The 24,219-nt window shown below is 48.4% G+C and overlaps 1 protein-coding gene across 1 annotated transcript; it reads right to left on the bottom strand.

Moving 5' to 3' along the window:
* Positions 1–328: 328 nt before the first annotated feature.
* Positions 329–23,104, bottom strand: SESN2 (sestrin 2). The gene is made up of 10 exons (XM_036746574.1): positions 22,724–23,104; positions 10,088–10,153; positions 8,829–9,023; positions 6,978–7,160; positions 5,727–5,939; positions 5,414–5,564; positions 4,320–4,438; positions 3,743–3,933; positions 2,834–2,978; positions 329–2,293 (listed from the first exon to the last, which is right to left on the bottom strand). The coding sequence occupies exons 1-10, from the start codon at positions 22,805–22,807 to the stop codon at positions 2,207–2,209; spliced, it is 1,434 nt and encodes a 477-aa protein (XP_036602469.1). The 5' UTR covers positions 22,808–23,104; the 3' UTR covers positions 329–2,206.
* Positions 23,105–24,219: the final 1,115 nt, after the last annotated feature.

Genomic DNA, 24,219 nt, shown 5'->3' with positions numbered 1-24,219 from the left:
GGAAGAGAAGCAGGCAGGGAAGTCACATGACCAATTGCCTGCCACCTGGCCCCAGTAAGTCTCTCCATGACTCCCCTTAGTTTCAGCCTGAAAATGGAGTTTGCCTGATCCTTTCAATGATGCCAGGCCCACTGCCAAAAGAACGTTTGGCAAGGGGCCTGGATACTACCCATGTGTTTGCTCTCAGGAATGGAGCAGAGATGAGAGTCTTATATAGTTGGCTCCTGCAACATGGTCCCCAACACAGATTCCATTAAGAATAATTCCAGGTAGTGGAAGAACACCACACTCCAAAAGAAAACACAATTTAATTAAAAACCAAACCAAACCAAAAGAAAAACAACCCCAGTGAATCTTTTATTTCTCAATATGGAGTATGTAGCAAAGTAACAAACATTTCTGCATTGAAACACTGTTTTCCTCCCCAGCTTTTTCCCTTTGTGAAATTCCTAGGGACAGTACACATCTTTGGGGTCCTGACTTGGGGCCAGGCGGTCTACAGCCCAGCCTCTACATTCCAGCCATTTATTTCACCATGACCTGCATGATGAGAGTGGCACATCTGGCCACATCTCCCCACCGTCCCCAGCTCATCTCCTTCCCCCTAGCCAGACCCTCACCGTGGATGAGGGGTCCTGCTGATGGGTTGTGGGGAGGGACACTGAGGGAGTGAAGCAGGAACAGCAGCTTTAATTATGAAGGATGGCAACTTATGACATCTCCCAAGTGTCCAGGAGTAAGAGACAGAGCACAAGGATTGGGGAAAGATGGCAAACAGAATTCACAGTTTTCATATCAGAGAAAGTGCAATATAGAATGGCTCTGACCCTTCTGGGGGTTCCTGGACCCCAGGGCACAGGGGTATGGAGTAGGGCGGGGGGTAGGGGTTCAAGGGGAGACAGATTCCCCTCCTCCTTAGAAGGGAGAATTTAGGGTCCTAAGGACCTCTGGGTTTGATCCTATTTAAAGCTATATAGGTTGATTACACATTCTGGAACCAGAAGGACTGCCATTTTGTAGATGAGAAAACTGATAATCAGGGAGAGTCACGGCCTAAGCCTAAAGTTACACAGCCAGCCAGTCGCAAAGTGGGGCCAGGAAATTCAGATTTCCCGACTCCCTGCCATCTAACACTTACTGTGCTGTCAACTTTATTCCTCAAACCCATCCTTTCAGTAAACACAACAAGGGCAGGGAAGGAAGGGGGAGGCAGGAGGTCAAGGTGCTAGTTTTGGCAGAGCCTGGCTGCTCTGGGCAGAACACGTCCTATTATAAGTCCAGTTCCCTTAGGCACAGGTCAAATAGGGATGGATGAAGCCAATCCTAAAGAAGACTTTCTTCACACCCCTCCCCATCCAGGTCTTAGGGAAAGAAAGGAAAGACCCCCCCCCCCACTCCCTTCCTCCTTTCAGAAAAGCAAATTTCCCCATCGATCTTCTTCCTATCCCCCTCCCACCTTGATCTCTTCTGGGGATCCCCACTGCCAGCAGTGGGGGAAGGGAAACAAGGCTGATGGGAGGGAATCACGAAAAAAGATGCAGGGACCCTCAGATAATTCCTCTGACTGCCCAGGCTCCTTAGGGTAACAGGGCTAGAAGAATAGGCTTAGGGGGCAGGGGCCTTGGCGCTGCCTCTGCTCCCCCAACCCTGCGGAGTGTCAGCCCAGCTTAGTGCAGGTGCTACCCCAGGCTGTGATGTTTCCTCTTCCCTAGTCCACCAAACCCAGTACACATTTTCCTGTGGCAGGTAAGAGAGGTGGGGCCAAGGCGAGGGCAGTCTCTCTCTTAGGAAGCTGGGGCTTAGAACAGTCTTCCTTGAAGTGACTTCTTCCCCCTGATGTTGATGATGGAGGAGGTTGTGTGTTTCCAAGGTGGAGGGAGGGAAGCAAGGATGAGAGCATGGCCGGGATGGTCCCTGCCTCCTTCTTCAGCTCCCGGCAGTGGCGCTGGGGGCCCAGAGCACACAGAGATGTCCTTTTGGTTCCACTGGGGTGGGGAAAAGGGATCGAGAAAAGTGGGGGGCCCAGAGGCACTTGATTTCCAAGGTTTCACAGACAAGAGCAGCCTGTAGCCAGTGGGACAGGGAGGGAATGTGATACGGGCAGAGACCAATAGTCTGTAGGTTAGAAAGGGCTACCAGAAAGGAAGCTGGCCCCCCAGCAAAAGTAGTATCCAGTCTGGAGCTGGAAAGGCCATGGTGCCCACCATCAGGTCATGTAGCGAGTAATAGCTCGGAGGGCGTAGAGGAGGGCTGCTTGCATCCGGGCCTCTAGCAGCAGCAGATTCACATGGACCTGGAGGAGGGAGGGAGGGGTGCAGAGAAGACCATGTTGGTAGAGTTGAGACACTTTCACTTTCCCATTTTTCCAGAACTGACTTGTCACTGGTCTTACTTTTCCACCCTATCTCATTCCTGAAGTCAATCAATGAGCGTGACCAGCAAAGTCCTAGAAACTCCATGTCTCAAACTTAGCCCAGATGCCCAGCCTCAATACATTTGGCTGCCCCCATAAGCAGAGCTTGTTTTTGAGATGCCTCACACCTCCCCACCTCCAGACCTGCAGGATATTCAAACTGGACAGACCCTCTGACAGAAGGTCAGAGCTGGGAGGGCCCTTAGAACAAGAAATGTCAGAGCTGGGAGGGGCCTCAGAACCCAGGATGTCAGAGCTGGGAGGGGCCTTAGACCATATTTTAGTGGTGCAAGGAGCTTAGAACAGAGAATGTCAGAGCTGGGAAAAAACTTAAGGCTCCCTGCTTTCCCTCAAGTGCCAGAACCTGAGCTCCCTTGCCCTGCTCCCAGCTGGTATGGCCTCTAGCAAAAAGCCTCTTACCTTCTCAGAATGCCGGAAGTGCCTCCAAAAATGATTGTACATCCTCTTGGTTGTCTTCTCTGGATAACAGGCGACGGTTTTGATATAGACCTTGAGGCTCCTCTCCAAGAGCTGGTTCACCTCCCCATAATCATAGTCATCATACCTGAAGAGGAGGTCCCCAAATGGTATCAATCATCTGCCCCCAGAGCAGCCTCTCCCACAGTGAGCTCTTTTCCCCAACTCCACACTCTCAAGATAGCCACAAAAGGAAAGCACCCAAGAACCCAGGGTCAGGAGCCTGCTGCCTGCCTCCTCACCCTGGGGAAGGTGAGCTAGGTGAGGACACTTCTCTAGCCAGTCAAGTCCATTCCTCCCACCTTCCTAAGCCTACCTGGAGGAGGGCTCCCAGATCACTGGCTATAGCCTGAACCCACTAGAGCTGAGGTGTCGAACTCCATTTCTACTAGAGTTTCAGAGTATTAGAGGACCCCTCCAAAGAGATGGCAGAAAAGACTCCAGGCCTGTTTAGTGGGGATAGGGGTAGTGGAGGGAGGGCAGTCAATCCCTTCCAAGAAAGTCAAGTATGTGCTAGAAGAGACGGAATGGCACCCTCTAAGACCAGGAAAGGAAAGGTGGGAAATAGAACCAGAGGTCTGGCATTCTCTCTCTCTCTCTCTTCTTCCTCTCTTGCTCCCTCCCCCTCTTCTCTCTGTTAGCTGAAAGGGGACAAAAAAGGTCCCAGGTAAACAATTTAGGATCTTTAGGGGATGGTTGACTGCACAGAAGCCTCCCGGTAGGCAGGGTACATGCTATCCCCTCTTTGGGATACCCCCTTCCTGGGTTTGCTTAGGATACCACTTAAGTAGTAAATGATCAACAAAGCCTTGTTCACTGTCCTTGGATGAGTGGGTGGTGGCTACTTCTCACCTAATGCCAAAGACACAATGGATGTAGTTCCAGATGGCCCTTCGGAGCATAGAGGTGTCCACACCGCTGTGCATGGCGATGGTATTGTAGGTCAGGGTGTATACTACCTGAAACTTCTCATCCAGCAGCTGCCCCCCTTCTGGGTAGAGCCGCTGGATCAGGGAGTAGCCATGGTCCTCCCAGGTATAGTCCTAAGGAACAGAGGGGAACAGGATGGAAGAAGGCCAGGTGAATGCTGGGAGGAGGATGTGGGGGGCGGGGAGAAGGGGCAGCCCAGCCATAATTCTTTTTGGCTCCCAATGCTCATTCCCCCAAAGTAAATTTTAATCCACCTGAAAGGAATTCTGGCTCTGAGGGAACCATGGGAGTAGGAGAAGAGACACCATGCTAAAGCTGAACCTCCTCCATTACCATCAACTTTGCTGGGGCTTCCTCAGTGACCTCCAGTGACCATTGTCTCCAGGGCTAGGTCTCTATATTGGAGACAACTTCCATGGTCCTAATTATTCCCTCCCTGCCCAACCCAACCCCCGATGAGTGTGGAGGGATCTCTCCAAGGTAAGGAAAGGAGGACTACCTGGGCTCGGAAGGTTGGAGGAGCCTGGGTGCCTCGCCGAGTGAAGTCCTCATACCCAAAAGTGGGATCTTCCACAAAGCACAAGACATCGGGGGATGGAGTAAGTTCTAGGATGTCACCTGTGGACCAAGCCAGAAGAAGGTAAGAGCAGAGGCAGTGTAATGGTACCCGGTCCCCAGCTCTCCTGTTGTATAGTGAGAGGAAGGTTGGGAGTCATGATGAAAAGCAACCACAGCCATTAATATCAACACCCCCAACCACCCCAGATCCAGCATGAAATGTCAGTCCCGTCCACAAGGGGTCTTTCTTTGATCGCACTGGCCAGGAAGGATCTCTCCCTCCATTGATTTCCACACCCTTTAATCTCATTTTTCTCAGCTATGTCCTCCCCTACCAATCTGGAAAGGGCCTCAAATTAGGGCCAAGTGACTGTGTGTGTGTGTACCTTCAGAATGCCTGCCGAGCTAGGCTTGGGGAGACTCCCCAGGGGAGTGGCCCAGGCTGATGAAATCCATGAGGCTTACTATGGCATGGGGGGTGGGATGCTGTAATTGGCATGAGTGAAGGGCACGTCCTCACAGAGGAAGGCACTTATCTTTGCTATACTGACACATTTAGATAACTTTGTTCTAATTTGAATTGGTGTTGGTATACATATCTGATCTCACTCTGCCCCGCCCTGCCACTCGTGACCCATCTCACCTTCCTCCCTCCCTTCTACTAGAGGGTAGAATCCAAAGGCAAAGCCTAGAAGCTGAAACTCTCCCCACCATACTCCAACACCACAAGCCCACAAGCTTACTTGTCTCCTTACTCTAAGTACAATCAGCTCCCCCAACTCTAACTAGGATGCTGGGATTCCTTCAGAGATGTTGGGAAGGAGAGGCTGCTTGGCCAGCATGGGAAACATGGTCATGTTCTCCTACTCAGTTTGACCAAGAGGGTCCCAGCAGATGGATCCTATACCCTCCACAGAGAAATGGATATATCCATATCTAGGGATCTATACTTTGGGGGTGAATGATTCTCTTCTCAAGGAGATGTTCTCTGGTCATTAGGTCATTAGGCAGACCCCACCCTGCCTCAGGTTTTACTTGTAGGGGCCACCAGCAGGCTCTCAGACTTCTCCAGCTCAAAGCGGTTCTCCATCTCCTCTTGGGATGCTGCCTCTTCCTGTAGCTGGCATTCTTGCAGGATCTTCATTCGCTCCATCAAGGCCTCTACTTCCCGAACAGCATCAAAGCCCTGGGAGGAGGGGAGAGACTAATGGTTAACTCCTGCCATTCACCCAAAAAGTAGTCCCCGCAAAAGCTTCCCAACCCAGGCTGGGCTCACCATGCCTCCCCGGCCTCTGGTCCCAGGACCCAAAGGCCAGGTCTACCCCAGATCCCCGACCTTGCTACTTACCCCAGAACTGCCAAGGGGGTCTCCATTGGGAGGACTGCTCTGCCCACTGGATGGTGAGGGGACTTGGAGGACAGGGTTGCCTTCTGGATCCCCCTCAGGGAGGATGCCACAGCCAAAAACAAAAGATGCCAGGGAGTGATAATGGGTGAGCAAGACAACTGCCTGGATGAGCTCGGCCAGGGACCAGCTATGCTCGCCAGTGGTCAGAAGAGCCTGGAAGAGAATCCCCAATGCCCCGCTTATTATGCCTGTCTAGGGTTGAGTGCCTTCATAAATCTATGAGCCGACTTATTCTCTTCAGCTTAGCCCCAGAATATTAACCGCTGAGGATGGGGGGCGGGGGAGGGTAGCCATCTGATGTCAAGGACCAGGCCAGGCTGGTCACAGTGCTGGGGAAAGATGGAAGACAAAGCTGACCCTCAGCATAGGGGACCTTTTGTGCAAATTAACTGAAAGGCAACAAGAACACTCTCTCTAGCTGGGGCTCCAATCTAAGGATCAAATCCTTATCTTCCCCCTCCCATGGCTGGACATAGTTCCCTCCCACCTAATCTACACCTCATTCTGTCAATTCATCCTGCCCAGGGTATCTTCACAGAATAAATCTCTTAGGGACCTTAGAACAGAGCCTATTAGAACTTAAAGACATCTCAGAATGCAGAACGTTAGAACCAATGATGTAAAAACCAGAAATAACCTTAGAGATCATCTGGTCCAACTCTCATTTTACACAGGGGAACAAGCCTAAAATGAGCCTAAAGTGGCTCATATGTGGCAGCTACGTGGCCCAGTGCAAAGAGCGCTGGACTTGGAGACAGAAAGGACAGAGCTCAGGGGCAGCTAGGTGGCACAGTGAGTAGAGCACCGGCCCTGGAGCCGGGAGGACCTGAGTTCAAATCCGGCCTCAGACACTTGACACGTTTACTAACTGTGTGACCTTGGGCGAGTCATTTAACTCCAATGGCCCTGCCTTCCCCCCTCCAAAAAAGATAAAAAAAAAAAAATTAAAAAAAAGAAAGGACCGAGCTCAAACCCTGCCTCAGCTACTTCCTACGTTGTGTCAATCTGGGAAAGTCATTTCACCTCCCAGCCTCAGTTTCTTCATCTGTAAAAGGGGGATAACAATGTAGCACCTCCCTCACAAGGTTGATGTGAGGCTCAAACGAGAGATAACATACGCCAAGCACTTTACTTACTTTAAATCCCTGTATAAATGCTAGCTATTATCATTTTTATGAGGTTCCCCCTTACCTCAATGTGCTCCTTGGTGACGAGCCAAGGCCGATGGGCCAGCAGCTTGTTGATCTCATTGAGGTTGCGGAGTTTCTGGGGCACCCGGTGGATACCGAGGAGCCACTCCGGGTCTCCTCCCGCTTGCAGGAACTCAGCCATGTGGAAGCTGATCAGGTAGGAACACTGATGCCGAGCGGAGGCCTGAAGGAGGGTGGCAGGGAGATAAAGATGAGCGGCTCGGCAGAGGCTGGGACCTCCCTGTCGCCTGTCTCATTTAACCATTCCTGGGGTTTTGTAATCAGGGTGGGGTGAATGAGGAGGCTGATGCAGTGTGTCTGATGGACGGTCAAGGGCCTGAGTCAGCAGAACTAGACTAGAAAGGTCCAAAGGGGTGGGGAGTGGGGGATCGAAGGTCAGATTGGTCCTGGGTCCAGAGCCTTCACTTTGACTCTCTACTTCCCCTTCCAGAGGCTGCCTCTGGGCCCCACCTCATTCTGCCTTCCCTCTGAACTGCACCCCCCCCCAGTTTATCCTGTTTGTACCTAACTGTTGGCATGTCGTCTCCCTCTTAGATTGTGAACTCCCAAGAGAGAAGACACTGCTTGTTTTTTGCCTGTCTTTGTGTCCCTGGAACTTGGCACAGTACCTAACACACAGTAGGTGCTTAATAAATATCTCCTCGTCATCTTTCTGCCACCTGCCCTGCTGCCTGAGCCCGTGTGTATCATGTGTCCCTGCAACAGGCACATTAATAAAATCAATATTATGTGCCATAAATTCTGAGAAGGGCATAGTAATCAACACCCTTAAGCTCCTTTCACAATCCTGTGGATTGCCTACACCAAAGTCCTTTCTCTGGCCACCACTTCTCTAAATGTATTGTCTCTTCCATTACAATGTAGGCAGCTATATGGTACAGTGGACAGAGCGCCAAGCCTGGAGTCAGGAAAACCTGAGTTCAAATATAGCCTCAGACGCTCACTGGCTGGGTGACCCTGGGCAAGTCTCTTAACCTTGTCTGCCTCAGTTTTCTCATTGGTAAAATGAGCTGGAGAAGGAAATGACAAACCACTCCAGTATCTTTGCCAAGAAAAACCCCAAATGGGATCAGGAAAAGCTGGATATGCAGGACGATAACAAATTAGAATGTAAATTCTTGGAGGGCAGGGACTGTCTCACTTTTGTATTTCTGCAGATAACTTGCTTTTCATGAATTCCTCTCAACCCCTTATCACCTGCCCAAAGAGAAGCCAGGAGAGGAACAGCAACCCTACCCCTATTCTAGGGCCTTTTGTCCCCAAACTTGTCCCCTTTCTCTTTCCCTACCTTGGGTAGATGCCAATCCTCTCCCCGCCGCCTGCCCCCACCTCCATCTCCAACCTCACAGGACAAGACCCAGAAATTCCAGGTCCATCCAAACCCTCAAGCTCATCTGCTGCTTCCCAGAGCACTGTAGCCCCTGGAGGTTGCTCTTCCCGTGCCCCTGCCTTGAGTCCCAGAGTAGATTATTTGCACCACACCAATTATTAACAATTACAATCCTACTAGGACCACCAGTACTTTTGACTCTCCCCTGCTAAAGCACCCCAAGGCCTTCTGGTCCTTGCTATTCCCCCTGCCACTGCACCCTGGGAGTTGTGGATTTTCCGTTTATGTTTCATTTGTTCATTCTCTCACTCAATGACCTTCTACCTGATGTACCAGAAAATAGAGAACAATAGCTCCCACTACTGTGAATTAGGAAGTACAAGTATTATATCCATAGTATGGATGAGGAAGCCCAAATCACACAGTGAGTTCAGTGGCTGGGACTAGAAGCCAGTCCTCTGGGCCACTTCTCATCACTTCTTCCCAACTCCAAAGGCTCACCATGATGGCAATGTAATGCCTCCAGGGGCAGGGCAGCGGTCCGTCCACTCGCAGCAGCAGGCCCTGCATCTTCCAGAAGCTGCTGAGGTAGTCGGGGTGCAGGCCCATCACCAGCATGACATTGTCTGGCCGTCCAGAGGCCAAAACGTCCATACCCAGCTGATGCTCGATGGTCTCTGGCCCCTGCTGCAGGATCTGCCAAGGATAGGGAGAGGTTATGCTCTGAGCCCTCTCTCTGAGCCCAGGCCCCTCCAAACCAGAGCTAGGACTAGAGCCAGGGCTGACTTAAGAAAATTTCACCATTAACGACCCAGATGCAACACTGGCCAATTAGGGGATGGTCATTCATATTCCTGAAGAATGTTTCAGTTGATTTAAAAAATGAGGTGAATTTATGCATTCATCTATGTATCATTAACAAATTGACACAACTAGAGTCCACCCCCTCCCCCAAAAAGATAGGAAACAAAGCAAAAACATCAAGAAACACTAGGCATTGATCCAACATAGTAATGGGGCTTAGGAAAAAAGAGATCTGATTGGCAGCATTCAATTTGAGTTGATTTCCAGGTTGCCCTATCAAGTAAAATGAGGAATGGATATCTGCAGCCCTCTCATCTTCCTCCCTTTTAACTTCTATACTTGTCCAATACAGAATTCCTCTCCAGGCACTGGAGCTGGCCAGGGTCTGATACATCCTCTAAACCTCAACAGTTCCTGGTCTCTAATTTCTAGCAGCTAAGGATCTTCTGGGATCTGGCCCAGACAAGATGAGGAAGGAAATATGTCAGAACTGTTCAGAGCCCCCTGGAAGAACAGGATCCCCAGGCTGCTCACCGACCAAGAACCCTTCCAAGTACTTGGTAAGTGAGAGATATTGCCAATCACCAACCATCTGGACTGAATTTCTGAGCCCTGAAGGGCAAAGAAATCCAGGCAGAGAAGCAAGAAAAACTGTAGGACTCCCCAAAAACCTTTAATTCCCTGCCCCCAATCAGGGCCAGGGCTGATCCAGGGAAACCTAATATTTAAAAATCCAGACTCCTAACACGAGCAAGCTAGGGCAGTGATTCACAGTACAAAGCAATATTTTACTTTACCAGTCTAGCTTGTTGAGTATGTTTAAAGACCTTTAATTATTTAAAAGCTCTTCTCCTGCATCCCTTTCTCCCAAGTTTCCCCTTCCTAGGTGCTTGGATTGGGATGTCCCTCTCCACCCTTCTCCCCCAACCCCAGCCAGCCAAATACCCCTTGCTCACCTCTTCCACTGGGATGAAGGCACTAGGACCCCGGGGGAGCCTCCGAGTAGGGGCTACCTTCTGCTCCTAAGGAAAAAAACATTCCCATCAATGGCGGTCTGAGGCATGGGAGTGGAAATGCCTGGCTCCTTCCTCTGGCCTAGGGCACAGGCCTGCACTTGGAAGAAATCTTTGGAACCCAGAGCAGGCAGAGACCCTAGGTTATCGATACTAGAGGTGTCCAAAACACATGGCCTGCACCTTGAGGCCCACACCAGATTAAAATGTAGTTGCGAAATATTTAACCAAATATATGATATGTCAGCATGGGGTTTTCTAAGCTACTCTGCAGAGATCACTGTGTCCCCCTTTTCCTTTGGGTTTCACAAGACTCTCCAATGCTGTCTCATTTTAGAGGGGAAGGCCCAGGGAGGTAAATGGTAGACTAGATCAAATTCAAATCGAGCAACAGAACACCCATAAAGCAGCCCAGAGAAGACAAAGACCCGAGTGAAGTAGAAACAGCCCTCAAGGAGGTTACAGTCAAGCAGGTAAAGACAACAGGAAAATATTATATCTGAAAGAAAGGAAGGTGCAAGTAGGCAGAAGAAATATCCTTCTTTAGCATCTTCCACCCCCCCAAAATCTCCTTTTTAGAAAAATGGGAGAAGAATAAAGGTCTCCCTCCTCCTTCATTCAGCATTCACTCCTAGCTAAGAAGTCCCCTGGGATTTTGAATGGCTCCCCAGTCCCCAGTGGGGACAGACTGTAGCCCCTCCCTAGCCCCAAGCAGAACACTGGAACACCAGTTTAGCCACTCAATCTGTAGGGTGTGGCCTTGGGCCAGTCACTTCCCCTTTGGGAGACCTCAGCTTTCTCAACCACAAAAAGACAGGCTTTGGGCAGGGGATCTTTCGGAGCCTTGGTATCTCCCATTCGGTACTCCCCTGCAGGTGCCAGCTTTAGCTTCAGCCTTTAGGCCTCAGAGGCCTAATCTCCCTCCCTTCCCCTCCTCCAAAATAAACAAGTCAGTCTGAGAGATAAGGACCTGCTGACTAGGCAAATCCCCTTCCTCATCCCTTCCAAGCAGAGGACAGATGGAAACAGCTCTCAAGGGGGTGGAACCAGCCCTGGCCAGCTGGGGAACAGAGCCAGGAAGGTTTCCAGGGGAAGAATGGGGAGGCAGGTCAAACTGGCCTTAGGAATCTCTCAAGCCCTGGGGAAGGGGGGAGAGGGGAGGGTGGGGAAGACAAGCTCACCTAGCAAGTGTCTCTAATCTCCTCTCTCTGCCCCCCATCTTCTGTAGCCTGCAGGGTCAGCTTGCCACTGAGATCACCCAGCTGCAAGATCCCAGGACAGGAGATAAGCAATTAGGGGCCTGACTTTCTTCAAAGGCTTCCTGCAGCTTCCCAACTAGAACCACCTCCCCCACTATCTCCCTTGGGAAGGTAGAGACCCCAGCTCCCAGTTCCCCCTAGTAACTACAAAGAGCTTTCTTTACAACAGCCCATTAGGGTGGACAGTGCAAATATGATGAGGATGTAGCATTTACAGATGGAGAAACTGAGGTTCTGAGAAGTCTGTCAGTCGACAAGCATTTATTAAGTGCTGGGGATACAAAGAAAGGAAAAAGACATCTCTGCTCTCAAGAAGCTCACCGTCTAAAGGGGCAATCAACATGAAAGCAACAATGTACAGACAAAACACACAAGGGATAAACTGGAAGTAAATGGAGGGAAGGCACTGACATTACAGGGGATCAGGAGAGGCTTCTTGCAGAAGGTGGGATTGCAGCTGGGAACTGAAGGAAGCCAGGAAGGCCAGGAGGCAGAGCGCATTTCAGGCATGGAGGACAGTCACTGAACATGCCTGGGATTCTGGACATGGAATGTCTTGTGCTAGGACACACAGGTGGTAAACCCTGGGGTGGCCTACCCAGGATCTGAAACCAGGGTCTTGTCTAGTTCTCTTTAGGATCATTTAGGGCCAAATGAGATAATAGTTGTAAAGTGCATAGTGCCTGGCATACAGTAGGCACTTAATATGTGCTTGTTCCTTTCTCCATGACTATAACGCTGCCCCATCTCCTACTAGGCAATCTCCTCCTCTCTCCAAATTCTGCAGTCCCAGGTTATTTCCCCTAGGGCTGCTTCCTCAATAAAATAAGATTTGGAACTAGAGGGCATTTAATCTAATCCCCTCATTTTACAGAGGAAAGTGAGCTCCAGAAATCTGTCCCAGGTTTCTGTAACAGTCAGGATTTGAACCCAGGTCCTCTGTCCCAAGTCCTGTGCTCTTTGCATTATACCACGCTCAATCTGGGGCAAATTCAAGGCAGGGTGGGGGAAGAGGGACATAGGATGGGCCTTCCAGAGACTGTTAGTCCAGTCATGTTAGGAAAAGAGTTAGTTTATAGTTGTCCCCCACCCCCCACCTCCTCTAGACATGAGGCCTCCACCTTTTCTTGGGCCCTGGCTTCCCACACCTCACAGCCCCAGTCAGGCAAAGGTCTGTCATGAGGGATCTCAAAACCCAGCTGGCTAAGGGAATGAAGGGATAGAGAAGAGGATGCCCACAGTCCCTCAAATCCCTCCTTTTTTTCCTCCATTTTTTTTTTCCATGATGCTTGCCGAGTCCAGTTATTCCATAACAATCCTGGGACCCCAGTCCTGACTCTGGGACAAAATTCAACTCACCTAAAAGGGAACTTTGGCCTTCAATTCTTTCTCCCTTTCTTCACTTCTCTATTCTTGTTAAAGGCACCACCACTGCCATTCCTCCTCCTTTCCTTTCCTTCTCTATTTCTATTAAAAGCACCACCACCATCGATCACTGATGTCTCCCAGGCTGAAAACACCTACGGTCTCTTCCATCATTCCCTAGCAGTACCATACCTCCAAGCCCGCCTAGGCAAGCACTCCTTGCCAACTGATTTTCTCTGCCCCTGGTAATCTTGCTAAAGAACAGGTTTTATCACTTCATTATCCAGCAAAGAGACCCTTAATTGTTCCCCATTACCACCTGCAGGATAAAGTTCAAACCTCTCAGTACCAGGGACCTGAAGTCCTTCACAGCCCCATCTCATTCCTCTATACTCCAATGCAAGGGCCAAAGCACATGATTGCCTTATGGCCAAGACTTCATGCAATATTCCATGCCTACATCCTTAATCTTATCTATAAGGCCCCTGAAAGTGGCCATCCAGTCTCCACTTGAACTTCTCTTTATGATAGGGAATTCACCATCCCAAGAGACAACCTATTTGGAGAGAACTTTTAATTGTTAGAATCTGACCCCCACAACTTACATTGAGTCAAAAATCTGCCTTCCTATAACTTCTACTCATACGATCTTGTTCTGCTCTTGGGGACTAAGCAGAACAAGTCTGGTCAGTCTTCCACATGAGAACCTTTCAAAGAGTTGAAGTCAGCTATCATGCACCTGGCTAGGAGACAGTGGACAGAGCACCAGCTCTGGAGTCAGGAAGACCTGAGTTCAAAATGTGACCTCAGACACTTACTAACTGTGTGACCATGGGCAAGTCGCTCAACCCTTTTTGCCTCAGTTTCCTCATCTGTAAAATGAGCTGGAGAAGGCAATGGCAAACCACTCCAGTATCTCTGCCAAGAAAACCCCAAATAGGGTCACGGGAAGAGTTGGATACAACTGAAACAAACCATTCCCCTCTTAAGTCTTCTCTTTTTCAAGCTTAACTCCCCTAGTCTCTTCAACCTATCTTCAGATGGTATGGCTTTCAGATCCCTTCTTCATCATGATCATCCCTCTGTTTACAACCTAGCTTGTCGATGTTCTTCCCAAGACATCCCAACCAGAATTCAAGATGAAAATCTACTGGAATGCCACTCCAAAGCCTCCCTCAACCTGCTCCACAGTCAGATTTCTCTTGGATAGGCTAGGTGGTGCAATGGATTAGAGTGCCAGGCCTGGAATCAGGAAGATCTGAGTTCAAATCTAGCCTCAGACACTAGCTAGTGACTCTGGGCAAGTCACTTCACCCTGTTTGCCTCAGTTTTCTCATCTGTAAAATGATCTGGAGAAGGAAATGGCAAACCACTCCAATATCTTTGCCAAGAAAACCCCAAGTGGGATCACGAAGAGTTGGGCGTGACTGAAACGACTGAACAACACAAAAACAAAGTTGTGGTGCCTGAATGTGTGCTTACTAGGCAGTTATGAAATGACAACTATAATGAAGAGAAGCAGCATGGGAAGACTTATAGGAATGGGCACGAAGTAAGCAGACCCAGGAAAACAAGAGACATAACAACTCTAGCAATATAAATGGGAAGAGCAATGCAAAACAATAGAAATGGAATGCCTTGATAACATGATGACCGAACTATTAGAAGGCTCTTCCCTCCCTTCTTTGGAGAATGGATTATGGGGGGGCAGTGGATAGAGCACTGGCCCTGGAGTCAAGGAGGACCTGAGTTCAAATCTGACTTTAGACACTGGGCAAGTCACTTAACCCTGATTGTCTCACCCCGCTCCCCCCCAAAGGATTATGGGTAGAGCATGGATTTGTTGAATTGTTAAAAGAGACATCTATCATTATTGTTATCATCATTATTATTCTGATGTCTAGTGCACTCCTGCTGAGCTCAGGCAAAATTTACAGAATAATAGAGGGTTGTGCTGGTAAATGGTTAACATTCCAGTTCTCTGAAGGAGTGTGAATGTGTGTAAATGATGAACCTATGCTTCTAAATTACACTGCATTATTAACACTTTTTAAAGTCTAGACTATCAACGAAATAATTAAGCAAGATCTGATTTGTTAAAGCCCTGATATGTAATGATTTAAGCTAATGCTGACACCAGCAGCACAACCCTGACTACAGATCACCTGGATAGAAAGAGGTAATAGATGAGTTTGAGAAACAAATCCCAAGGCTGGCATGGAGGCATCATGATATAGAAAAGGATAAGATACTTCCATTCTCCAGACATCTGCTAGAGGGTTTGCTGTCTCTCTGCCTCCTCCCTGCTCTATCTCTCTCTGCCCTTATTTCTGGTCTGTATTCCTCTCTCTGTCTTTTCTTCTTTCTCTTTCTCTGAAAAAAGTAGAGTAGCTAATAATTTTTTGACTTGCCTTAGTGTTAATCTCATTTTTTAAAAGGTGAAGGACCTAACAAGGGGAAGTTTTATTCTGGATCTGATTCCCACAAACTAGTTGCTGGTACGGGGAGGATAACCTTTGAGGTAGGAAGAAGTCAGTGATCACTCCTTAATTGTCTGACACGCATCTTAGATTTGGGGAATACAGATTTCAAAGGTTCAGAAAAGATAGGGAAGATTCCACGGAGCTTCAGGACAAGTTATTCCTGAGGAAGAATATAGGATACTAACAAATGAAATTCTAAAGATGAAAAAGGGAATGGTTCTAACGAAGAGGAAAAATGGGATTTGTCGGAACAAACCTGTGTGGCTGAACAACTACCAACTTACTTAGATTATTAAAAAAAAATGTACAGAAGATGGATGAAATTGAAGCCAGGAAACAAAAGAATGCTTCAGGAAGCCTGAAGTTTACAATTTCTTATTTCAGGAGGTGTTTTTTTTTTAAACCTATATTAGGAGAAGAAGGAAGATCAAAGAAGAGCTAGGAGCTTTGCTTGGGATGGAGGGGAGACAAAGTGATAAAAGAGAGAAGGTAGAACTGCTTAATTCTCATTTTTTTTCCTGTTCTCTGTACAAAGGGGAATGACTTTTACATTGGAAAGGAAAGAACAGGGAATTTGATAGTCAGGTAAGGAGATAATAGAAGAGGACTTGGCCCCTGACAAAGTCAAGTCCCCAGGCCCAGATGAACTACAGCCTTGGGTCCCAAAGAACTGGCCGATGGGATATTTCAAAGGTCACACAAAACGGGAGAAGTGTTACAAATGGAGAAAAGCAACTGTTGCACCCACTTCCAAACTATAGTCAGCAAATTCTAGGCCAGTGAGCTTGACTTTTATTTCTGGAAATTGAGCATAGATTAAAGAGATGGTAGGTGAACATCTGCAAAAGGGAAGCTTCGATGACCAAGAACCAACACAACATGGCTTCATCAAGGACAGGTCATGCCAGAGTGACCTCAAGGCCTTTTCTTGGCATACGTGCTAAATTAGCAGATGAAGGGAAAGCTATAGACAGTGTACCTTGATTGCATTAGAGCTCCTGATAATGTGCCATACACATTGGACCTCACAATAATGCAATCAGATTCCCAAAATGATCATATGGATGGACTGAAAAAGAAACCAACAGGGGTTAATGGTTCAATGTCAATGGGGTGGGAGAGGGGAGAAAACTATGCTTGCCTCTATGGCTAAGGTCATCAAATATGCAACTGACACTGAGAGGAAAAGCCAACAGAGTCAAGATCCAAGAGAATCTTTATAGGTTGGATCTATTAAGACCAAATTCAAAAGGGATGAACATAAAACCTTGAACTTGGGTTAAAAAAAAAACCAACAAAACCAAAAACAACAAACCAAACAACTTTTAATTTATTTCTGAGGTCATATTTGAACTCAGGTCATCCTGACTCCAGGGCCAGTGCTTTATCTACTGTGCCACTGGGTTGTACTAAAGAAGGAATAGCTTGCAGGACTATATGGAGGTAGCAGCCTCCTTGTATTCTGCCCTCCTCAGAAGTACAAGGGGCAGCTAGGTGGCACAGTGGAAAGCACTGGCCTCGGAGTCAGGAGGGACTGAGTTCAAATATGACTTCAGAAACTTACTAGTTGTGTGACTGTGGACAAGTCACTTAACCACTATAGTTTTAAAAAAAGCTACTGTGTATAGTTCTGGGCATCAAGCTTGAAGAATGGTGTGGATAACCTGGAGAACAACCAGAGGATGTTAAGCAGCTTGGTGAAGGGCAATGGTATGTTGGTAAATGTTTAACAACCTGCTCTCCAAAAAAAGGGGGCTTTCTTTTAAATTTACTTTTTTCTCCATCACTTTCTTAAGTGCAGACGATCAACAAAACAACAAATCAAGCTTTGATTTGTGGTGCTTGCTGATTCAAGGTGTAAATGCTCACACTAAAAATTTAATGAGCTAGGAGCTGGCTCTCCAGCATGCTCCTGGGAAGGGTATTGAGTCCATGTCTTATGAGGATCAGCTGAAGTAACTAAGTAACTACTTAGACTGGAGAAGAGAAGATTTAGGCAGGACACGATAACTGTCTCAAATTATCTGAAGAGATGTCATTCAGAGGATAGATCAGACTGCTGTTCAGCCTCAGAGAGGCAAGCCAGAAGCAAGGAGAGGAAATTAGAAAGACACCAATTTGGGCTGGATATCAAGAGAAAAAAAATTCTATCCATTTCTACCAATTATAGCTGCTCAAAAGTGGACAGAATGCCTGCCCTGGAGTCAGAAGGATGTGTAGATGCGTGACCCCGGGCAAGTTGCTAACCTTGTTTGCCTCAGTTTCCTCATCTGTAACATGAACTGGAGAAGGAAATGGCAAACCACTCCAATATCTTTGCCAAGAAAACTCCAAATGGGGTCACAGAGACTCAACAAGAAGAAGAAATGGGCTGCCTAGGGAGGTGGCAGGCTGCCCCCTGCCCCCTTGGAGGTCCTTCAACCAGAGGCTGGATATACTGTTGAGTATACAACAGCCCTTGTGGCAATGGATTAGACTAATTGGTCTCTGAGGGTCCTTCCAATTCTCAAATTCTGTGATACACACTTATTAAAAGTCCACCAGACATTGTGCTGGAGATAAAAAGAAAAAAATTCCGGTCTCTAACCCTTACAGGTTCCATTCTTTTCCTAGACTGTACAGTCTAGGAGGGGAGGTGACATTTCTCAATGATCTGATTTCATCACTAGAGGAAACTCCCATTACTACAAGGAAACTCCCTCTAGGGATACTGATGGGTATCCATTGGTCTGTAACTTAAGGAGAGTTGCTAGGGCTACTGGGAGAGTTAAGTGTCGAGCTTAGCTAAAATGCCTCCCTTCAGAACCTTCCTGGACTTGCTCAGAGGCAGGACATGAAACCAGGTCTCTCCTCTTCTGGCAGCCTCATTTTACAAAGGAGGAAAATGAAACCCAGACTGCAGTCCATGAGTGCATGCAGCACCACCTATGTGCCCACAGGCAAGTCATGGCTTCTCTGGACTTCAGTATCTTCTTCTGTAAAATGAAAAGGTTGGAATAGATGATCTCAAGTCTCCTTTTGACTTCAAAATCTACGATCTTAAGTCAATGGCCCAAGATCACATCTGACCTCAGCTGGGTGGCTCAATGGATAGAGTGCTAGACCTGGAGTCAGAAAGCCCCGAGTTCAAATCTGGCCTGAGATACTTACTAGCTGGGTGACCCTAGGCAAGTCACTTAACTGTTTCCCTCAGTTTCCTCATCTGTAAAATGAGCCGGAGAAGGAAATGGCAAGCTACTCTTTGCCAAGAAAACCCTAACTGGGGTCACAAAGAGTCAGCCACGACTGAACATCAACAACTCCAGACTCTAAATCTAAAGTTTCTTCTTTCCCAGGAATGCAGGTACTTAATAAATACTTTTCCATTCAATCTTCCCACTGTATCTTCTCAGGGGGTACACGGAGAGAACTGCCCCTCTCATAACACTCCTCCCCCAGCACAATGCCCTGGCCCTTGATGTTTGATAAGTATTTCGGGAAAGAGACAGCTGTGCTTCAGTGGTAAAATACAGGATTTGGCTCCTAAGGACCTGGGTTTGAATTCCAGCCCTACTACTTCTAGCCTGAATGACTTTAGGCAAATGACAACCACTCTAGGCCACAATTTCCTGCTCTTCAGGGGAAAAAAACCCCCATGGGGTTGGATTAGAAGGTCTCTGAGATCTCTTCCAGGTGTCACAGACTACAGTCAGTTCAGCCACTTGCAGGCTCTGGTCCTAAGGCAGCTATAAGAACCCCAGAGAAGTAATGGTAAGAGATTTGGAGGTAGGCCTAATGCCCAACATCTGTTAGGCAGGGTTACAGCAGGATATTTACAAAGCTCTCTAAAAGCTTCGGAAAACCTTCCCACTTATTACAAGTCCTTCAGCTCAACCCCCTAAATTTAAATCAAGATACATTCATGGAAGAGCATCATTCATTAGGGCAGAAAAGGATCTTAAAAGACATTTTAAAAAATCTCCTTCCCCCCTTTTACACAGTGCATTAATATCAAGCCAAGACTAGGACACAGGTCTCATGCTAAACTCCACTCAGCAGGTTTTGGGTCTGCCTGAAAAAAGAGTCAAATGCAACAGAGAAAAAGTGAAAATCAGAAATTCTTATCTTCTCTGTTTCTTTTTTTCCAATGAGGAAATTATTCCTTCTACTGAATATCAACCATTGTTTGGCAATTTAGAAGCACTCTACAGGGTGTTCCTAAAGTCTGGACACATAGGAAAAAATGCATATTTTCAAGAAATTAAATGAATGAAATTTTCGACCACATTTTGTTTAATTGGAATATTAACAAATAACATCTTCGATATTATTTCCATCATTTGTGATGCAAAGGTTGATGCGTTTTGCAAAATTCACATGAACTTGATGCAATAACTCCACATTGCCTTTTAATTTTCCTATGTGTCCAGACTTTAGGGACACCCTGTACAATCCTAGCAGAGAAGACTCCATCTTCCACCCCCAGGGCTTTCGCCCGAGCTGTCCCTCAAGCCACAAATGCCTTCCCAGCTTACCCATGCATCTTTTCCTTTCCCTCGCTTCCGTTAAGTTTGGTGCCCCCAGTGGCTAGTACCTTCCCCCTATTCGGAATACGTGTCTTTGTTATTCTTGTATTTGCCTCCCCCTTTAGAATGGGAGCTCCTTGAAGGCAGGAATGGTTTTTGCATTTTCTTTGTTGTGTATCTCCAGTACTTAGCTAGGGCCTGGGCAGAATAAATGCTAAAGAGATAATGCTTGTAGACTGACTAGCCCCTAGTTTTAGAGTTACCAGGGGAACTGAGAGGTTAAGTGATTTGCAGAGTATAAATCAGAGCTCCCCTCCCTCCCTCCTAATCCAGTACTGAGGTCCGCTTCTCTCTAATGGTTGTAAATACCACTTAGTCAGCACTTAGTAGTGAAGGAGTCTGCAGACTCTCGTTAGTCGGTAACTAAAGGGTCAGAGGCCTGCTTACCAGGGTTAAAACCCTTTTAATGGTTTCCTATGGTCTGCTCTATGAAGTAATATTCCAAAGGCTTGGCCTGGCATTTCAGGCTTGCCACTCTTCAGTGCCAACCTAGCTTTCTACTCTTAGTTCTGATTATTTCTTATGTATTCCAAGCAAATTAGCCTACCAGTTATGTGGTTTTTGGGCCCCCACTCCCTGTATCTGGAATACTCTGACCTCACACTTTCATCTCCACCTCCGATGCTTCTGCCTCCCTAGGGCCTTCTCTGATTCCTGTAATCAAAAATGTTCTTTAATCCTTTGTTCACACTCTTTTGTAAGAAATAAGTGTGTTTTCCTTGTGTCCTCCAATATAGGCTTTGGTGAGTTCCTCCAGGGTGAGGACTTAGCCATCTAAATCTGTGGTGTAGACCTCAAATTGAAACCCAGCCCACGAATCGGTACATAGGGATGCCTGCAGGCCACATACTGACTCAGTTTTAAAATGTAACATTACCCATGTTTTATTTGTTTTGTTAAATATTTCCCAGTTGCATTTTAATCCGGTTTGAGCTGCACTGGGGAGCGTTGCAGGGGAATGTTAGACACCTCCGATCTAAGTCATGTGTCTGTCCCAGTCCTTTAGCCCTGCACGTAACAGGTGGGGGATCGGCGCTGGTCTGGTCAATTTTGTAGTTGAAGCCCCGAAATGGCCGACTGGGGATTTGAGGCTCAGGGTGTCTCTAGAAATGTAGCCTTGAACGGACTCTATAGTTGCCAACTACTCTAGAAAAAGCTTGATCTCCAAAGCAGAACGGACTTCCTGGTCCGTCCAGCTTTCTCAAGACAGTAGAAATGCTCATTAGCTTCTCCGTCACCACACAGACATCTTCCGCTGCTGACCCTGGGATTCCTAAATTTTCCACTGGGGAATAATTCAATGAGGTGAGGTGGGGCATGGCCTCCGGAGAGCTCCGCCGTGGCCAAGCCCTTTCCTTTCTCCACCAGACACACCTGGGGGAGTGGGAGTGTGGGGGGGGGGGGGAGGGGAGTGCTATCGCGACGGGAGAGAAGGCTGAAGATTTCTTTTTTTCACCTCCGGAAGGAACCATATAGTCTCTCTATCACACTAGCCCTAGGAGGTCGGTGAGGTCATTCTGGGTCCTCCCTTATTAGGGAAGTAAGATGGTACAGGGGAAAAGAGGAAGGTCTCTGAGGACCGGGGTTCAAATCTAGTCTCCACTATTACCATCTATGTGACCTTATGAAGTCACCTAATCTACAGCTTCAGTTTTTCCCTCTGTAAAATCCAGGGATTTAACCCTGAGATCCCTTCCAAGACACTCCAGGGAGTTCTGGTCCTGATATAAAGAAGTCGGCCCCTAAACGAGGAGTTCTCAGCTTGAGATGAGAGGTGCCTTTCCCCCACCCCCACCGGACTTCAGACAGTTAGAAGTGAAACTTCAGGCCAAGTTTCTGGGCAAATTTTTCAAAATGCAAACAATGTTTCTAAGTCCTGGAAGGACACTTGGTCAGGAGAATGGTCTGATCTGAATCGGGTGAGGTTAGTCAAGGAAGGCTTCCTGGAGGAGGGGACCAGCTCATACTTCAACAACGTTTTCCAGCTTACAAAGCTCATTCCTCATGACAAAGAAGTGAGTAAGGTGGGTCGGACAAGGATTTAGCTCCAAGTCACAGATGAGGAAAGAAGGCTCTGGAAGGGCCCTAAATCACCCTGCTAACAAGTGGCTGGGCTTATCGAACTGACCACTAGTTTGGGGCTGCAAGCTTTTCTTCCTCAGACCCTTTTTGCCCATAGGAACACAGGTCTCTACCAAGATCCTAAATCCTTGCCAGGTGCTCCGACTGAGTTACTGAAGTCGCCTGTCCACCCCAGTCCCGGTGGCACCTCCCTCCTTGTGGTCGGGGTTCCCATTCACTCTTTTCCGCTCTTCTCCTCCCCCCACACCCAGGTCCGAGGTCTTCCCTTCCCGGGGAAGGAAAGTAAAGAGGACAGCGGCTAGTGCAAAGGGGCAGGACCCGGGGGCATCGCTAAATGCCCCGAAAGCTTCCTCCTCCTCCGCCCCAAGAGTGAAGGATTCTGCGACCACCTCCCCAAAGGTACAGCTCCAAGACCCCCACGGGCTTTCCCCAGTGGAAAACCGGGAAGTTAGCGGACAAGGTCGGCTCCGACGGGCCCAGGCATGCCTAGGCTTGGAGACTGCGCTTACTGAACAAACCGCGGGCCAGCTCGTGGAGCCCCTCCTTCCCCCAACCCCCACTCTGTCCCTAAGAAGTCGTCCGGGGCTCTTCCCCCGGGAACTAGTGCAGGCGAAGAGGAGGAAGGCAGCCGCGGCCAGTTGATGCAATCCCAGAGCCAGGTTACAGTCTGCCCCCAGTTCCCAGCTCCCGATCTCGATCTCAAAGCGGAGCGGCATTCGAGCCTGTTCCGTGGCCAGGAGGGCCGGACACAGGACCGCGCCCCCTCCAGGACTTGGGGGGACGGCTGGGAAGGGGAACGGCTGGAGAGGGGTCCGGGCCACTCACCTCCGCGGTCCCTGCGCCGCCGCACTGGGCATAGGGGATATAGTCCTGGATTCCGGCGCAGTTCTCCGCGTCCGCAACGATCATGGTGCCAGCCAGAGCGCACCTTCCCTGCGGGGCCGGCCGCGGGGGCGCAGCAAACAAGCGGGTCCTGGGATCGTAGACTCTCCCGGCGAGGCGGGGCTCTGCACCTGTCCGCAGACCCACGGTTCTGCACGGGGAGGGTCCGTGGCTACCCGAGGGGCGCCCCAGTTTCTACTGTGGCCCCGGAGGGTCTTAGAATTCTAGAGACAAGAGCGTCTCGGCTACCGCAACTCACAGACATCCCCGAACCTGACTGCCTTTAGCTTCTCTGGATCCGACCTCGGCAACAGGGACCTACCCAGCCGCAGGTCGGGGGGTGGAGCGAGGGAGGGCGGGGACACAAAAGCCCCAGGCTTCGGCCAATCAGCTACTCACTGGTCCGGCAGAAGGCGGAGATGCCTTACCTCCTCGAACAGCTTGTGCGGGCTATCTTCCAATGGGCTCGGGGAAGCGCTGGGGGATCTGGGAGTTGTAGTTTTACCCTGGAGGATGTTGCAAACTTTTGCAAGAGGGTTACTCATAAACAAGTAAATGAGAAACGAGAGACCGAGAGTGACAGTCCCAGATAGTCATTTCTACCGCATGATGAAACGCAGCTTTTTAGGGACTGGGCAGGGCATCTGGGTTTAGAATTTCGAGCCAGTTCATGCTTCAGATTTTAAGTTTCTGGTGAGATTGTTTAGGGTCCCAGGGTGGGTTTTGGTGGCAACTGTGTATATTACTGGAGCTAATTATAGGTCTGAACCCGAGGGAGTCTTAAAAGGTCTTTCAATATATTCACTTTGCCCTCAGGCAGGCCTGCACCTTCAAACATACCAGACAAAAGAGAATTCAGCCTTTATCTGAAGTTCTGCAGAAGGGATTTCATAACTTCCTTAAGAAATTCATTCTGGTGTCTAACTTCAATCTCTCTTGCTGGAGTTTCAGTCTTTCCCCACTCCTTTATTCTCCTTTACCAGTTTGCACTATTTGACACTATACTTAACAGTATTTAATCACTCATCGCTCCTTTAATCACTCAATCAACAAATATTTGCTAAATTCCTCTTAGTGCCATGGTACCAAGTTTGAAACTCTCCTGCCTTGTTCAACATGGAACTGTCTCGGTTTCCTTCAGTCTCCTTACATAGATCCCCCCCTTTGGTTCACTGCTCCCCCATAAAAGGGAGCATTTCCCCCAAGCTTCTGGCTATGACCCTTCTGTCTTTAGGACAGGGAGGGTAGGGGAGGGTAGAGGTGAGCAAGGTGGGGGAGGGCAATGATGCAATCCCATTGCTGAGTTACATTTTCCCCAGCTCTCTCTCCCCAACTCCCAACCCAGCAGCTGAGCTATGAAATGGCCGCTAGACCTTTAAACTTAGCACAGATGGAGGTAGAAGGAGTCTAGGCAGGAATACTATCTTCAGGGACTTGGA

Source organism: Trichosurus vulpecula, chromosome 2 (assembly GCF_011100635.1).
Source record: "Trichosurus vulpecula isolate mTriVul1 chromosome 2, mTriVul1.pri, whole genome shotgun sequence".
In the NCBI taxonomy this organism is placed as follows: domain Eukaryota; kingdom Metazoa; phylum Chordata; class Mammalia; order Diprotodontia; family Phalangeridae; genus Trichosurus; species Trichosurus vulpecula.
Note: the sequence above shows the minus strand (reverse complement) of the source record. Positions and strands in the feature narration are given on the sequence as shown.